At 51.9% G+C, this 16,720-nt stretch overlaps 6 protein-coding genes across 6 annotated transcripts; 1 reads left to right on the top strand and 5 right to left on the bottom strand.

The window, feature by feature from the left end:
* Positions 1-1,329: 1,329 nt before the first annotated feature.
* On the bottom strand, positions 1,330-1,786 carry BC939DRAFT_499401 (small subunit of serine palmitoyltransferase-like protein; the record flags this gene model as incomplete). Its single annotated transcript, XM_051559937.1, has 2 exons — positions 1,330-1,412; positions 1,693-1,786. The coding sequence occupies 2 exons, from the start codon at positions 1,784-1,786 to the stop codon at positions 1,330-1,332; spliced, it is 177 nt and encodes a 58-aa protein (XP_051416478.1).
* A 1,208-nt stretch (positions 1,787-2,994) lies between these two features.
* Positions 2,995-4,264, top strand: BC939DRAFT_438766 (uncharacterized protein). Its single transcript, XM_051553882.1, has one exon. It carries the CDS (start codon positions 3,053-3,055, stop codon positions 4,148-4,150), a length of 1,098 nt encoding a protein of 365 aa, XP_051416479.1. The 5' UTR covers positions 2,995-3,052; the 3' UTR covers positions 4,151-4,264.
* A 141-nt stretch (positions 4,265-4,405) lies between these two features.
* On the bottom strand, positions 4,406-8,242 carry BC939DRAFT_419614 (Isocitrate/isopropylmalate dehydrogenase-domain-containing protein). Its single transcript, XM_051553063.1, has 2 exons — positions 7,774-8,242; positions 4,406-7,605 (listed from the first exon to the last, which is right to left on the bottom strand). The coding sequence occupies exons 1-2, from the start codon at positions 7,940-7,942 to the stop codon at positions 4,538-4,540; spliced, it is 3,237 nt and encodes a 1,078-aa protein (XP_051416480.1). The 5' UTR covers positions 7,943-8,242; the 3' UTR covers positions 4,406-4,537.
* Positions 8,243-8,825: 583 nt separating this feature from the next.
* Positions 8,826-10,185, bottom strand: BC939DRAFT_438768 (small subunit of acetolactate synthase-domain-containing protein). The gene is made up of 3 exons (XM_051553883.1): positions 10,081-10,185; positions 9,522-9,944; positions 8,826-9,384 (listed from the first exon to the last, which is right to left on the bottom strand). The coding sequence occupies exons 1-3, from the start codon at positions 10,126-10,128 to the stop codon at positions 8,914-8,916; spliced, it is 942 nt and encodes a 313-aa protein (XP_051416481.1). The 5' UTR covers positions 10,129-10,185; the 3' UTR covers positions 8,826-8,913.
* A 967-nt stretch (positions 10,186-11,152) lies between these two features.
* Positions 11,153-13,292, bottom strand: BC939DRAFT_499405 (ClpP/crotonase-like domain-containing protein; the record flags this gene model as incomplete). The annotated part of the gene is made up of 6 exons (XM_051559938.1): positions 11,153-11,930; positions 12,114-12,306; positions 12,432-12,645; positions 12,758-12,871; positions 12,999-13,034; positions 13,182-13,292. 6 exons carry the CDS (start codon positions 13,290-13,292, stop codon positions 11,153-11,155), a joined length of 1,446 nt encoding a protein of 481 aa, XP_051416482.1.
* A 425-nt stretch (positions 13,293-13,717) lies between these two features.
* BC939DRAFT_392545 (6-phosphogluconate dehydrogenase) lies at positions 13,718-15,031 on the bottom strand (the record flags this gene model as incomplete). The annotated part of the gene is made up of 2 exons (XM_051552033.1): positions 13,718-14,770; positions 14,906-15,031. The coding sequence occupies 2 exons, from the start codon at positions 15,029-15,031 to the stop codon at positions 13,718-13,720; spliced, it is 1,179 nt and encodes a 392-aa protein (XP_051416483.1).
* Between the last annotated feature and the right edge of the window lie 1,689 nt (positions 15,032-16,720).

A 16,720-nucleotide genomic window follows, 5' to 3' on the forward strand; every position in this document is an offset into this window, starting at 1 on the left:
GCAATTGTGAAAGCCAGAAAGTTGCTTTCGTTGTAGTATGTGTGTATGTGTGACTGTGATCTACCGCGAATGCCCAACTCTTTCCTCTGTGCATTCAGTTGTTATAACCCTATCATTGTTTTTCAACTATTCATTCCGGGCGTGGAATAGCCCACCCTTCACGGCCTTTGACGAGCAAAGTGCAAAGCATCGATTCTGGCCTAGTCACTCTCGACTGCTGCACTTGTCTTCATGGCTAAGTCGTCCACCCTCTTCCGAAACGTATGTCCAGGATTAGGAAGAGGCGGCCTTTTTCAAACACTTCCTAGCATATGGACAGTCAGCATCTGTTATGAGCTGAAATGCATTTATCCTTGCATGTGGGCATTTTAAACAACAACGATTCTTTTCCAGGGGTCTTCCTGTCCACTCAGGCACCAAATCCATCGTCGGCTCAATTCCTAGCCCCAAACGGTCCAAAAGCCCTTTCAGTTTCGGTTACTGTGCTGAACCCAGCTGTCTGAGGCCGGAGGAAACGAAGAGACGAAATCGGGCCCGCAAGCTAGTAGGACAAACTCCGTGACGATATCTCCCGCAGTTTGTTTAGCGCCTCCGACAAGTAGAATATTGTGCCTTTCAAATAAAAACTGTCCTCTAAACAAAGATTTGATTTCACGCTATTCGAGCTCTCAGCTCCTTTTTTTTTTCTGCTGGGCATGATCTTGGGGGCCAGTGTATCAAGATATGGTAGTTGCACACTTACCGACCCAATTGGTGGTACTAGACGTGAAGATGCCCAAGAGAGCTGACGCGTCTTTGGTATCCATGCCCATGATGCAGAAGAGGACTATGGTATGCCATCGAAGGATTTTTTTCTGCAAAAAAAAAAAGGTAAGGAAAAGTGCTGCCATGGGTTTAACGGCAATGTTATCTTATAGTTGAGGATCTCTACTAGAGGTGAGTCATGTTGCTATTCGAGGTTCTCGTTTTGTTATTATCCTTAGCCTAGCTCTGATATATTATTTGAAAAAGCACAATATTATTATGATATTAAACTAGTAACGGGCAAAAGAAAAAAAATATAAATAATGTTCGATTAAAGAGGGTTGTACGGAATACTTTGCTGGGTCGTCCGTCCATCGTCCGTCCATCGTCCCAAAGGAAGAGCTGGGCGATTGAGGGCGATCTGTAACAATGAAAAAAAAACAGGCGTCGCTCAAAGAACCGGTATACTAAAAAGATGATCAATCCTTTTATCCGTATTTTCCTGATGCTCCTGTTGACCATGGATGGCCGTTGGGGGGGAGGGGGCCGGCCTAGTGAATATGCGGCAAGATGGGATCGTCCGCTCTAAAAGAGCCCTCCTGTCAGTTTTGAGATGTAGTTGTAGGTCGCATATGTTGTCAGCAAGAAGCCGACCATGACAACGGAGTCTAGTAGATAGACGAGAAAGGAAAGCGGGGAAAGGAAGGAGATCAGCTCGGCATTTCTTGCACAGATGTGTAACAGTGTCCAGCAATGTGCCTGTTGGCTTCTTGTTCTTGTTGATGGGAGAGAAACATAGCGAGAAAAAAAAAGAGCTTGTGGTAGGTATCTCCTGCTCATCGAGCTTCCTTCTTTTTTTCGTTTCTTTTTTGTATTTTCATCATCTTGCAAGAAGGAGTGATTCAAAGAGATGATGATGATGATGATGATGATGACTTTAACACGTACTGAAGACGGCCTTCTCCCATGGCTCGAGCATATAGAGCCCTGTGGTGACCTCGTAGCTGTAATTGAGTTGCTTGACATAGCTTCGGAGCCCCATGTTGTCTTTGTGTTGCTTGTTGGTGAAATAGAGTGTCGAGTGTATGTGGTTGTTGTCCTGATCTGTTGGTTTATTTTTTTTGTTTGTTGCTGATGGGAGATGCAGAATGAGAGATGATGGCCTTCCCTTCCTTCCTTCCTTCCTTCCCGTCTCTCGCGAAGTGACTGCTCCGGCACGGCTGATCCAGATATCCGCCTTCCCCCTTTTCGCCCACAGTGGATTGACATGTACCGCAGTGGGCTTGGCATGGGCATAATGGCTATGGATGGACTTTTATGGATGAGTAGGGGTTGTCCGACAACTATGCTGAAGCACAGCATTGCTGGTTGACTGTTCTTCTATGGTGGTGTTTCATCTCCACGTTCAGAACGGTTCAGGTACATACGATCAGCCCCTGAAGGACAAGGGTAGATAGACTAACGGGTCTCTGTGCTTCAATTTTGGTGGCGTAAAGGGCATTATATCCCCTTGTGTTCTCACGCGTCCCCTTTTGTCCATTGATCCACAAGCACCCTTCCTTCCTCCCTCTTCCCTCTTCCTCCCCTCTCCTGTATGTGTTGTATCCCGGTACCTTCCCCGCAGTACCCTCTTTCTTCTCTTCGTTCCCCAGGATATAGCGCCACCACTTTATAAAGAAACCCCACACGACGTTTTCAAACACACCCACACCCACCCACCCACACACACTCTCTCTCTTCTTTCTCTTCATTCATTCGTTCACACATTCACCACCACCCATTCATCATGACCTTGGTAATCGCAGTACTCACAATCAACTCATTCTGAAGAAAACAACAGTAACCAAACTCCACTTCTAACACGTCTCAATTACTCTCTCTCTCCTGTCTCAAAAAAAAAAAAACAGGACCCCAATCAAGTCGTCGTCGTCGACTACCAGGACCTTGTCTCCGGAAAGGACGTCTCTGCACAAATCGAACAGGCCTTTGGCGCACATGACCACTGTCTCGGCCTGTTGCTCGTCAGCAACCTCCCCTCCGAGTACCTGGCCCTTCGTCAACGCCTCTTGAAATTGGCCTCGACATTCGCAGCCTTGCCCGAGGAAGCCAAGGAAAAGACCGTCCATCCCGCCAGTCGTTATAGCTTCGGATGGAGCTGTGGTAAAGAGATCATGAACGGCAAGCCAGGTAAAACCATGAAAATCCTTTCCTCCTATTCCCCTCCTCCCCTCTACCTCTATGTGGCCAACTAAAAAAAAAAAAAAAAAAAAAAAAAAAAAAGGAAAAGTGACGAGTTGATGGATAGAAAATGGAAAGAGCTTTTGTCTTGGATGGAGAATGTAGAGGTTGCTCGTGGGAACTTGACAGATGTGGCAACTCCGAGCGCGAGGAGCATATACATGTGCACCCTGTGCTTGTGTATGTGTGCATGTTTTTTTTTTTTCTTTTTTCTCCCAGGAGAACTCGACGTACATCCGGATCTGGGTTTGAAAAAAAAAGAGCCGTTTTAGCGTTGGAGCACAGAGTCCAACATCCGCCACGGTTTTTTGTGCAACCATGCAAATCATGGACTTATCCCGCATTTTTTTTTTGTGCGATGCACTCGACATTGACCCACTTTATTTTTCAAAATGTAGACGTCTCAAAGGGCAGTTACTACGCCAACCCCCTGATGGACGAACCCGAATCCTCCCCCATCCTCCAATCCCAATTCCCCGAATACTGCCATCCCAACGTCTGGCCCAAGGATTCCCTCCCCGAACTCGAAGAAGCCTTCAAGGCCCTGGGCCAATTCGTCGTCAAGATCGGTTCCGAAGTCGCCAAGAAATGTGATGCCTTTGTCCATTCAAAACTCCCAACCTTCTCTCCAACTCATCTCCAGGACGTCATCCGTACCTCCAAGACCACCAAGGCCAGATTACTCCATTACTACCCGCAGTCCGGTGCGCTCGAGGGCGAGAACCGGGAGGATATGGACTCTTGGTGTGGATGGCATCTCGATCACGGTTCCCTCACGGGTCTCACGAGCGCCATGTATGTGGATGAATCCAAGTCCGAGCTCGAGGAGGTCAATTGCCCGGATAAGGATGCGGGTCTCTATATCCGGAACCGTGGCCAACAGGTCGTGAAGGCCTCGATCCCAAGAGATCATCTGGCCTTCCAGACTGGTGAGGCTCTACAGTTGGCGACGAGGGGCCTGTTGGCGGCAACCCCACACTGTGTGAGGGGCGCGACTCCGCCGGAGGAGGATCCAAAGAGGTATGCGACGCTGGCAAGGAACACCTTTGCGGTCTTTATGCAGCCATCCCTCGAGACCGTGGTCACAGAGGATGGACGGAACTTTGGAGAGTGGACGAAGGAGGTCCTTGATCGGTACTACGACAAAGAGTCCAAGGACAACAAGTAGTCTTTTATTTTTCCTGGAAGAAATAAATCAATTGAGCGCGCAGTGTCCTCTCTCTGCATCGTTTGTCTTTAGTCTATGAAGATGCGTTCTTTGAGTCTGTCAACAACAGATGCCTGATAAAACGCGTCCTTTATAATCCCCTTCGTCCTTTTTGCTTTCTTCAGCAGCACAATTTTTTCTCTTTTCCTGGTCTTGTGGACTGAGCCATTTGCTGCTTTCGAGATCCTTGCAATGATAACACTTGTGTAGAATACATTGATGATGATGGATTTATTTATTATTATAGCAAATGAGGGAGTTTTTTTTTTCTTTTTGTCTCTAAGGCAGGGATATATACAGATGGATATGTCGCCGAATGCTTGTTATTCGAATTTCTTTTTTTTTTCTTTACCAGGCGAGCTCGCTGTCATCGCCACAGTTGCTCTTCGACGCAGCCTTGGCCTCGCTTCCACAGCTCGATCCTGACTTCTCGGGCGCAGTTGCGACACGGAACAGCTGCTTGCCATAAGTCTTGTACATCTCTGTCACACCGCCTCCAGCCAACAGACGCTCCTCCATCAACGACAAACCGAAGGGGTACTCCTGACCACCGCAGTAGACCTTGCGATCCTTGACATCGATCGCGACCTCGGCACCCTCCTGTGCGTGCTTATAGAACGACTCGTCATCGATCGTGATACCGAGCAACGACATGTTGGGCTGGTTACGGGCATAGATGAACGCGTACGACTTTGCAATCACAGCCTTCACACCCGCACCAAGGAGCGCACGAGGAGCCTCCTCACGAGACGATCCAGAACCGAAACCACTGCCTCCGACCACAATGTCGAATCCTTGCTTGACCAATTCCCTGAATTCAGGCTTGACAAACTGGAAGGCGTGCGTGCCCAGGTCCACGTCCGAGGTACCGGGCATGAACTGGGCGGGGATGATCGCGTCTGTGTCAATGTTGTCCTCGAAGCGCTGGACCTTGCCCTTGATCGTGGCCGAGAACGAAGGTGGGGGAGCAGGGAGGGATTTGTCGGCAGTCTGCTCGTCATAGTACACAGGGGAGGGCTCAGAGTAGACAACAGGCTTGCCCTTCTCGATCCACATCTCCAACATCTCCTGGTAGCGGGCATGGTCGATGCTGTCCAAGAGGTCGCGAGGGTTACGGATCTTCATGTCAAAGGACGAAGCAGCGACAGTCGCAGCCGAGGCCAAGTTACCGATAGCGCCCTTGCCCATGCGGTTACGGAAGTTGCGGTTCTGGGACGACAACCAAACCTCGCCCTCACCAGCCTGATCAGCAGCGACAGCAATGCAGTACGAGCATCCGGGAGAACCAATCTCGAAACCAGCCTGCTCGTAGATCTTGAGCAAGCCCAGACGACGGAGCTTGGCGACAATGGGAACCGATCCGGGAGTGACCTTGCGCTTGCCGCCCATAGCAGGGACGAGGCCCTTCTTGAGACCGGCCTCCAAGACCAAAGCGGCCAAGATAAGGTCCTCCTCAGCAGTGGTACAAGCACCGATGAAGCATCCATCCAACTTGGTTCCAGAGCACTCGTCGACAGCGACACAGTTGTCGGGATCGGGGTAGAGCGCAACAAGGGATTCAACCTTGGAAAGATCGATCACATGGGTCTCCGCGTAATGAGCATCCTCATCAGCCTTGAAGTACAGGGCCGAGTTCTTGTGTTGAGGGTTCTTGCGCTTGGCAATGTACGCAGCCGTGATCTCGTCGGCCTCACAGACACCGGCAATACCGCCAAACTCGGTGGCCATGTTGGCCAACGCGAAACGGGCATCGCAGGACAAGTGCTTCAGACCAGGACCGGTGTACTCGACCGAGCGCTCAAAGGCGACGGTGTTACGCTTGAGCTGCTGGAGAACATAGAGAATGGCGTCCTTTCCACCGATACCGAAGGGAGGCTGGTTAACGAAGCGAATCTCGACCGTCTCGGGAACCTTGAACCAAGTCTCACCAGTGACCAGGGGCATGACAACATCAGCAGCTCCGAGACCGACAGCAAAGGCACCGACAGCACCAGCAGAGCAAGAGTGGGAATCGGCACCGATGATCATCTGACCGGGTTGGGCACGCTCGCGGTAGAACTCTGTGTGGAGAATCGAGTAGTTGGCACCGTAAAAGTCGATGAGCTTGGCCTCCTTGGCGAAATCCGTGGAGGCCTTGATGAGCTCCTGAGGCTTGGGGAGATGGTTGATGCTGGGATCGACAGTATGATCGATGGCGAGCCAGAAGCGGTCGTTACGGTAGACGGTGGGACGGCCCATCTGATCATAAGTCTTGTCCATGCCCTTCCAGGTCAATTCAGAGGCCAGGGTCCAGTCGACGGATACACAGACCATGTCACCGGGCTTGACGTTTCCGGGAACAGGGAGTCCGATGGCGTTGTGAGCGATGATCTTCTCAGAGATGGTCATGCCACGGCGACCGCTGGGACGGGTCAGGGCCAAGGGGCGGACGACGGGGGCACCCTCGGCAGCGTTGAGACCGAAAAGCTCCTTCTCGAGAACCTCCAAGATCTTGTCACCCATCTCCTTTGTGGTCTTGTCACCACCCAAGTCACGGGTGCGGAAGGCATATCCGGCGCGATCGGCATCGTCCAAGACCTTGCGGACAGCGTCCTCGACAGCGACGGCCTCGGCTTCCATGTCCAAGGAATAACGCAACAACATGGCGGCGGAGAGAATGGTTCCTACTGGGTTGGCGACGCCCTTGCCGGCGATATCGGGTGCAGATCCGTGGATGGGCTCATAGACACCCAAGCATGGCTTGCCCTTCTCGGGGAGTCCGTTCAAGGAGGCCGAGGGCAAGAGACCGAGGGATCCGGGGATGACGGAGGCCTCGTCCGAGAGAATATCACCAAACATGTTCTCAGTGAGGATGACACCGTTCAGGCTACGGGGGTTCTTGACAAGGAACATGGCGGCGGAATCGACCAAATGGTGATCGACCTTGAGCTGAGGGAACTCCTTTTCGATGACATCGGTGACGGTCTTGCGCCAGAGACGAGAGGAGGCCAAGACGTTGGCCTTGTCGATGGAGTGGATGGGCCAGGCGGGCTCGTGCTGGAGAGCGAGAGCGGCGGCGAGACGGGTGACACGCTCGACCTCGGTTCTGGAGTAAGGGAGGGTGTCGAAGGCGTAACCATCCTCTTCAGTGGCCTCCTTGCGGTCGCCGAAATAGATGCCTCCGACGAGCTCGCGAATCATCATAAAGTCGACGCCCTTGACGATGGACTCTTTGAGGGGTGAGTGTGAGATCAGGGCGTCGGAGGCGAAGGTGCAGGGGCGGAGGTTGGCGTAGAGATCAAGCGACTTTCTGAGGGCGAGCAAGCCCTGTTCGGGTCTGGGGTTTCCTGTGGCCCACTTGGGGCCTCCTACTGCTCCCAAGAGGATTGCATCGGCAGCCTTGCAAGAAGCGAGGGCCGCATCTGTCAGCGCAGTGCCTGTTGAATCAAAAGGAAAAGGGGGGGAAAAGAAAAGGGTAGTCACCTTTAGTTATCAATTTGACTCCCACATCTCCTCATCTCGTTTATCGGACATTATTATAGTTTCCATATGGACGGGGTAATATATCCCAACACAGCTGCGAGGAGGATCGATCAGACACATACCATGGGCATCGATGGAGGCGCCTCCGATGAGCTCTTCCTTGAAGGCGACGTTGAGCTTGTGTGATCTGACCTTGGCGACCAGCTCGAGGACGCGCTTGGCCTCGGCAATGACCTCGGGGCCGACTCCGTCACCGGGGAGGAGGACGACTGTGGATTGTTTGGGAGCCATGATGGTATGTGATATGTACGAGATGGGACGTGGATCCTTGATGCGCGGGGGTTTATAGCTTGAGGTTTCTGGGCTCAGACCGATTCAAAAGCGGAGGTGGTTGTCGTTAGGAAGAGGAGAAAGAAGGGCGTGTAGAGGAGAAATATAGACACAAAAGAAGAAGAAGGAAGAAAAAAAGGTGGATGTAGATCAAATACGGAAGATGGTGGCGTGTCTTGTCCTTGTCTCGACTTGGCTTGACAGAAAGGGGAGGAGTGAAGAGGAAAGAGAAGAGAAGGGGAGTAATACGGGGGAAAAAAGGAAAAGAAGAAAGGAAAAAAGGAAAAACCCGACGTGTTCTTATACCATTAAGCAGCAGCCGTACACTCATCCGAGTAACAGGGACCCCCCCCCCCACGTACGACTGCAGTGGGTGGTGCGTCCTCGCCCTCAGTCGCTGATGGCCCAATGAGGAAGCCCTGAGCCGAACGAAAAAGAAGATTTCGGGGAGGGGATGCATATGACCCATATGACAACTATCCACTATCCATTCCACTATCCACTATCACCGCCACTACTACAACTGACTCGTTTTGTTGGCACCGAACCTTAACTCCCGCACTCACTCCCACATCCCCTCAGCGCACCTGTGCCCTGGACTGACTAATCCTCCCGCGCCCCATCGGCCTCTTGACACAGAGTGCCCACCTGCTCTCCAGATCATCAGTCATATTACTCTCGCTCTCGCTCTCACTCTCACTCTCACTCTCATTGTCCTCTACAGCTGCTACTGCTGACTAGCATCTGTCCCCCCATTACGCTCGGACACAGCTCCTAGTCTTTGTCAAACACCGAGAAAGCACGGAAACGCAAAAGAAAGCAGAAGAGACACAATCATAAATGGGAATGGGGAATGCGTTGTTTTTTATTTTGCACAGCGAGAGTGAGTGTCGTCTATAATATTTATATCGTCCATTTGCCTCTGCCCCCTTCTATCCAGGAGGCAACAGCGAGGCATCGACGCCCGATCCCTGATCCTCGGCCTCCTCCTCCTCCTCATAATCATTACGGTCATAGATCGGCGATCGAGGCATCGCCATCGATCCACTCCTCGCGGCCTCCAAGATCCCAAAGGGCTTCACCAGCTTCACAAACGCATCCACTCGATCCGGCTTGGCCGACAACTCGATCACCACACAATCGCTGCTCACATCCACGACCTTGCCCTGGAACAACTTTGCGAGCTCCGTCAACGACTTTAGATGTGCATGCGTCTGACGCAACGCATTCGACGGCGTCATCTCCTCCTCGGTCTCTTCTTGCACCAGCTGGTAGTTGTTGGGCGCACGCGAGTTCATCTGCGCACGGACGTGTTCGGGTCCCAGGATGGAGACCTTGATCAGCAGCAACTCGCGTTCAATCACCTTGAACCCTGTGTAGTCCAACACTGCCCACACCGGTACCTACACGCGCGCGCGGAATAGAAAAGAGCGAGATTCTGTTAATTGAGATGCACTAATAAACACACCAAAAAAAACAAGACCAGATCCTCGCAGATAAATGAAAAAAAAAAAAAAAACCACCCCGGCTCAAAACTTACAAGATCCTCCAGTTGTCTCCGGGCCTGCTCCACAGTCGTCGATTCGCCCTTCAAGACAATCGTCATACGACTCAGATCCGCAACCTCGGTCTTGGCAACGACGAGCGAGTCGATATTAAAGCCCCTGCCGGCCAAGATTCCCGAGACGCGACTCAGGACTCCAGGTTCGTTCTGGACAAGACAGTTGAGGATATGTCGCTGACGGGTCTGCTTGTGTCCGATCGGCGGGGTGTTGTACAGGATGTTCGACACCGCCTCCTCTGCGGAGGGTGGCGCTGGGTGGAGATAATCCGCCGTTAACGCAGGATGACGCTTGTGCGGATGCGAGCGCTTGTAGGAGATGGCCGAGGTGGAGGAGGAGGACTGGCGGATGAAGGTGGTTGCTGGGGTCATGGCCCGCTGGGGCTTCATGGCAGCCTGGGTCTATTCAGAGGGGGGTATGCGAAGAAAGGGTGTGTATGCCTCAAATGGTTAGTATGGGTCCAGGGTCCATCTAGGGCTGTTGTTTTTTCTTGTTGCTTTCTTGCTGGTTTCTTGTTGTTGCAGCTAAAGACGTTACCAAGGGAGCGGCCCTGAAGGTGGAGCTCAGAATCCTGCTGGTCCACATTGGCGAGTAGAGGGGTCGAAGGAGAGTGGGGGGGGGGAGGGAGGGGAGAGGGAGGAGTGTGGGTGGTGGATGGGGGAAAATAAAAAAAAAGAAAAGCGATGGAGGGATGAAAGAAAGGGATGAAGAGAAAATAAAAACGGCGATCGCGAAGGAACTGATCCCCCCCCCATACTCTCTTTTTCTATTGTGTGAGGACTGAATAGCCCGTGGTGCAGTAAACAGTATGGCACAGTATAGTGCTCTGCACTGAATAGTGGACTGAATAGCGGCTTCTGTTCTGTGCACGGCGCAATGGGCAGATATAGTTTAGCGTAAACTATCCGCTGGAGAGTCCTGCAGGATCGGACAGATCGATTTCTCTGACGCGCTACACAGATGAGTAACCAACTTACGTTAACCCGCTGCCTTAAGTCGATGACACCGCTGACACACTTCCGTCTACGCACACGACCCCCAATCGCAGCCTACAGCCCATGTGAGAGAGACCCTTTTTTGTTGTTTGTTGTTTGTCAATCAGCCTAAATCCCTAGACCTTAACGGGCTTATCGTAAAAAAGGGAAAAAAACGACCGATACGCCCTTGCTCCCCACACAGTCTGTTCCATCCAGCAACTCCGTCCAGGGACAACTCCTTCCAGGGGCAACTCCGTCCGAGGACAACCTAGAACATAAGGGGATGTGTTCCATCAAACCCAGGTCCCCTGTATCCATATGGTTGTTGGTACAGGAGGGGGTGGGATCGAAGGCAAGATGTAGCACACTCGAGCGTTAGAATGCATTGGCACAGCACTCAAGCAACTGTGCTCTACTCCACAAATATGCACCCATCCCATGCACACACACACAAAAGACAAACACATGGATGGTCCTGGGCATTAGCGCGTCGTTACAAAAACACAACAGACTCTTGGGTCCTTGTACGTTGTATAGTATAATGGTTTCTATTGTAGTAAAAAAAAAAAGACTAACGGTACACATCATCGCTCGCCACAGATCTGTCTGCCTTCATCGACCTGTCATTCAATCTAGTTGATCCACTTGAGCTCGCCCTCAGTCCCCTTCGTCACCTTGCGCGACAACACCTCCAGGACCTTCTCCCGAACACCAATCTTTCCTCCGCTCTTCTTCACGCACACATCCGCAACCTCCTCAGCCGTCAACTGCAATGGTCCGCTGCCCTGTGCCTCGCCCGTCACAATCTTACGGATCTCGTCCTCGGATGTGAGTCCATATCGCTTGTACGGGTACTCCTTCCAGGTCGCGGTGCTCGACAGCGACAGAGGCTTCGGTGCCTGGTTCCTGAAATATGTACCCAACATCTGCTCACGATCCACCTCCTCGATCGTCGCAGGCTGCCACTTCGGGTCCAATGTCTTCTCGATCAACAACGCCCTCACGCCCTCAGAGAAATCGTGGCCATACAAGAACTGACGAGCCAGCTGGTGCTCCATTCGGAAGCAATCAGCAATGCCCAGGTTGGCTCCCTCGCGGATCTGCTGAAGAGTAACCTTGAGTGACATGGGGGACATGGACCGGAGGACCTTCAGGGTCTTAGTCGCAAAGGGCGTATTCTCCTTCTCCAGAGCAGCGACAATCTCCTCGATCGTGTTGAAGCGGAAGCAGCGGTCGATCGCATCCCGATCATCGGAGAGGGTGTACTTGTGGTCGTGCAGAGGCTCGCTTACAAAGTCCTCGATCGCCATGTTGATCACATCGTGGTTGTCGGTCTCCAGCTCACTCAAACGGTCCTCCAATGCGGGCAAACGCTCCGAGGGAACGTAGTGTGTGGCGATTCCTGCATAACTATTGCCCATATGGAGAAAAAAAAGAAAAAAAAGAAAAAAAAGAAAAAAAAAAAAAAAAAAAGACATATAGATCCATGTCAATCAGAAAAAAAGCTTCTCCCTCCGTACCATTAAAACCGCAATGAAGTCTGCCTCCACATATATGTAGTAAGCCATTTCGGCCTGTCCATCACACACTTACACAGTGTCAATGCCCTTCAGGCGGGAGCCAACAAGTCCGAGATAGGTACCGGTCTCACCATCCAAGCGAGGCAAGAAGAACGATCCTCCAACATCAGGGAACAATCCGATGTTGGTCTCTGGCATAGCGAACAAGGTCTTTTCAGTCGCGATCCTGAACGGGGCATGAACAGAGAGACCGACGCCGCCTCCCACTATGGCGAACCGTCAATTCAAAAAAGAATCAAAAACTCTGTCAGTCGCCAACACTCCCCCTAGTGTTTGCCTCCCCCATGCATCGAATAGGTCCGCTCGAGTGAAACACGAAGAAATCGCTTACTGGTGATGCCGTTGAGGATGGCCACGAAGGGTGTCTTCAAGGTGGCGATCATGTGGTTCAGCTTGTACTCCTCCGCAAAGAATTCCAATGCCTCGTTCTGCTTTCCTGCATTGGCCAGCTCCACCACCTGGCGAACGTCTCCTCCGGCGCAGAACGCCTTCTCTCCCGATCCTTTGATGACAATGACCTTGCACAAGTCCGAGGCATCCCATGCCTAGTAAAAAAATGATAGCGTGAGCATCCAGACTGAGACAGAAAAAGACGAAATTTTAACTGGGAGGGGGGGGGGGAGGAGGGCATAATCCGATCAACTTGTTCGTGTGTACCTGAAGCTGGGGGGTCATATTGCGGACCATGCTCAAGTTGAGAGCATTGAGGGCCTTGGGGCGATTGAGAACAAAGGTTCTGCTGGAAAGGTGCTTGCGGTGCAAAACATCGGCCTAAAAAAAAAAAAAAAGACAGCGTATTGGTGTCGACGCAACGCAAGACAAAATACACACAGCCAATTGTCTAATCATCCCTGAGCTGGATCCACCAGTTATAATTTGCAAAAGGGCAACAACATACCTCAGCAGAGTCGTTCTTGGCGGCAGTGGTAGACATCTATTCCATTGTCAGTCAACCGTCCATGTCAATATGTATATATATATTTTTTTCATCGCTATCATCCGGGGGAGGGGGAATTCGTCCGCGTCCGCGTTCTTTTTTTTTTTTTTTTTTTTTTTTTTTTTGAATAGGTCCGTCGCTTACATTGACACGCGCACCGAGCCAGCCGTTGACCATGCGGATGCGGTTCTGAGCGACAATCGAATGCGACACCCTTGAGGTGGTGTTGGTGATGCGGAATGACTGGCGCAGCATTGTCGAAGCAGGTGTGTCCGTTGGGAGAAGGAAATTGGTTGTCAAAGGCGAGAAACGGGACGGGAGGAGCGACCTGCCAAAAAATGGTTCCTTTTTTTTTTTTTTTCCCTCTCACTGTGGGAAAAAATTATGACTGCTATTTACATTTGTGACGTATAAGAATAGTCCCTGCTGGAGGACATGATGCACATTTTCCACAAGATGAAAGTATAGAAAGTATCGTAGATCAAAAACCGTTGTTTTATTTCTTCTAGGATCAATGCGATCGGTTTATTTTAAAAAGAAAAAGGCGTTGTTTGGTATGGTACAGGCGCATTCAGAGCGCAATAGCAGTAGAACGAACAAAAAGGGGGGAGGGGGGGGAGGAAATAAAAGCAGAACAGTCTAAAAAAGGATGTTTGGAATGCTGCAGCCGATTTGTGGGTTTACTGGTTCTCGGGTCTCAACTGGCGGACGGCCTTGCCGGCACGCCACATCTCGTGGCTGGCAATCTCGGCCAACTCCTGCTCGAGCTCAGCACGGTAGTTGGGTGTAGAGTTCTTGGCCAAGGACCTCCTGGTCTCGGTTCCGTTGGCGACGGACTCGTACAGCTCCTCGAAGATGGGCTTGGAGACATCATGGAACCTCTTCCACCAGTCGAGAGCACCGCGCTGAGCAGTGGTCGAGCAGTTGGCGTACATCCAGTCCATGCCGTTGGCACCGATCAAGGGGTAGAGCGACTGCGTAGCCTCCTCAACGGTCTCGTTGAAGGCCTCAGAGGGGGTGTGGCCACGAGCACGGAGGACATCGTACTGGGCAACGAAGAGACCCTGGATGGCGCCCATCAAGACACCACGCTCACCATAGAGATCAGAGTAGACCTCCTGCTTGAAGGTGGTCTCGTACAAGTAACCGGTTCCGACACCGACACCGAGGGCGATAGCGCGGTCCTTGGCCTTGCCAGAGACATCCTGGTAGACGGCGACGGATCCGTTGATGCCACGTCCCTCGAGGAAGAGGTTGCGGACGGTGGTACCGGATCCCTTGGGGGCGACGAGGATGACATCAATGTCCTTGGGGGGAACGACGCCAGTGTCCTCGGCGTAGATGACGGAGAATCCGTGAGAGAAGTAGAGGGTCTTGCCCTTGGTGAGGTAGGGCTTGATCTCGTTCCAGAGCTTGGACTGAGCAGCATCGGAAAGCAAGTTCATGATGACGGTTCCGCGGTCGCAGGCCTCGTTGATCTCGAAGAGGTTCTTTCCGGGAACCCAGCCCTCGGAGACGGCCTTGTCCCAGGAGGCACCCTTGCGGGATCCGATGATGACGTTCAGTTTGTTGTCGCGAAGGTTGAGAGCCTGACCACGACCCATGGGGCCGTAACCGAGAACGGTGAGGGTGTCATCCTTGAACATCTCATGGAGCTTGGCAGGGGGGTAGTCGCTGCGCTCATAGACGACCTCCTTCGTGCCACCAAAGTCCATGGTCTTGATGCCACGGGTCTGCGTGAAAGCAACCTGGAAAGACACAGGAGATATAGGATGAGATTGTCAGTCATTTGCATTTGCATAGGGAGAGAAAGAAGATTATTTGATCCAGACAAAGATGAGGAGACACAGGTGGAAAGGATAGGTTACCTTGCAGGCAGCAGCGCGGGAGATGTGGGAGATGGCGGCAGGGCGAGCCATGACGGAGAAGGAGCGGGCAGCGGGGGCAGCGACGCGAGTCAACTGGCGGAAAGCGGAGCGGGCGGCGAAGCTCATTGTGAGTATGTGTGATATAGAAGACGAAGGAGTGGAGAGAGTGGAATCAACAAGGAGCTGACCTGGGTATGGATGGGTGAGTGAAGGGAGTTTGGGGGGAGTGTGAAGAAGAAGGAGGAGAAGGGGATGGGGATGAGGGTCCCTAGGTTTATATAAGGGGAGATCGGATCTGCGCCATCTCACTTATCTCTCCGGTGGCCATGTCTTTCTTCTTCAGGCACAGGGGTGTACGACATTAGGAGACATCTTTAGTGCCGTACGATAGCCGATAATAATGGTCATTGGTGCGAGGGCACCTGTCGATAGGGCTCCTAGTCTAAGTCTAATTGCCTGCCTCATGTTACTCATTTCCATCCGCTGTCGCCCCGAAAGTCAAAAACGACTGGCAACCTTAAATGGCCGCCTGTCCAACCATGTCCGCTGTACCTAATGGAGTGCAGCGGGGCGATAGGGAGCCATGATAACTTAACTCTTTTGTATGAGACAGTACACATAGACTACTACATATAGATACATACAAATAAATAAATGTATGTACCTAAACAACGGCTGTGTCGCTGTCTAATCCTCTCTGTTTCTCTCCCTCCCTCTCGCTCTGCTCCCCTTGGTTCCCTCGGTTGCACCCCCTCGTCCGGAGCAGAGACAGGACTATGTACGCCGGAAGAAGATGATAGGCGCGTGCAGGTCGATGCCAATGGGGAGGGCCAGGGCAGGGTCTGGCGAGTGGGGAGTGGGTGGGGGGAGGAAAGGACAGTCTTGGAGGGAGGACAGATCCGCAGCAGATGATTGGTCGGATGAAATGAGTAATCTGAGTGCGTCTGTGTTACAGATAGCAGACCAACGGGGGCCCCTCTGTCCGCTGCAGTGACAGAGTTGACTCTTTCGGCGCAGACTCCGCTCGGACTCGAGAGGGACACGACTTTGAAATCCGCATGCGCCGACCGTGCATCCTATCCGCCTCTGATACCTCTGCTATTCTGATACTCTGATATTTCCATAATCCCTTTCGGTTTCCTTTTTTTTTTTTTTTTTTTTTTTTCCCTTTATATGTGACCCTTCTGTCTTACCCCACTTTCTTCCTTTTTTTTTTCTTCTTCTTCTTCTTCTTCTCCTTCTCCTTCTCTCTTCTCACTCACTCACTCACTCACTCACTCACTCACTTTGCGAACAAAAGGGCCCTCGTCTCCGCTGTCTGTCCTCCTCGACTCTTTTCCTTCCTTCCTTCCTTCCCTCGTTGATACCTAAGCCAGAGTCTTCACTCCCCGCTCTTCTCCATACTCCTTTCTTTGCCACCAAAAAATACTTAGTTTTCCCCTCTCTCCCCTCCCCTCAAACCAAACACACATATAATCAGACATGCAAGCACAGCCTTTCGCCCGCCTGGCCAGATCCACATACTCCACCGTCGCCAGACAGACCCTCGCCAAGAACCTCTCGCTCTCATCCGCATCAAGAGTCGCTGCCGCCCAAATCCGCTTCCGCTCCTCTGCCGCCACTGCCGAGTCGACCTCAACACAAAAGTAAGCTGAAAACCGCTCTTCTGCGTTGCTGTCCTGCTCTTGCTTGCCCTTGCTTGCTCTTGCTTGCTCTTGCTCTTGCTTACTTGCTTTACTAACCAACACACACCTCTGAACCACCAGTGTCGCTGCTGTCGATCCATCCGCTGCTGCTCCTCTGCAGCCCCTCGAG

This window comes from Gamsiella multidivaricata (assembly GCF_025024155.1).
Source record: "Gamsiella multidivaricata strain RSA 2152 chromosome Unknown BC939scaffold_6, whole genome shotgun sequence".
In the NCBI taxonomy this organism is placed as follows: Eukaryota; Fungi; Mortierellomycota; class Mortierellomycetes; order Mortierellales; family Mortierellaceae; genus Gamsiella; species Gamsiella multidivaricata.

Coding starts and splice junctions, on each gene's coding strand:
- BC939DRAFT_438768 (XM_051553883.1), bottom strand. CDS start 10,128: ATGTGGACCAGCAGGATTCTGAGCTCCACCTTCAGGGCCGCTCCCTTG. Junction 9,945..10,080: donor CCTTCAGGGCCGCTCCCTTG/GTAACGTCTTTA, acceptor CCCTCTGAATAG/ACCCAGGCTGCCATGAAGCC. Junction 9,385..9,521: donor GGAGACAACTGGAGGATCTT/GTAAGTTTTGAG, acceptor GCGCGCGTGTAG/GTACCGGTGTGGGCAGTGTT.
- BC939DRAFT_438766 (XM_051553882.1), top strand. CDS start 3,053: ATGGAAAGAGCTTTTGTCTTGGATGGAGAATGTAGAGGTTGCTCGTGG.
- BC939DRAFT_419614 (XM_051553063.1), bottom strand. CDS start 7,942: ATGGCTCCCAAACAATCCACAGTCGTCCTCCTCCCCGGTGACGGAGTC. Junction 7,606..7,773: donor CGCCTCCATCGATGCCCATG/GTATGTGTCTGA, acceptor TTGATTCAACAG/GCACTGCGCTGACAGATGCG.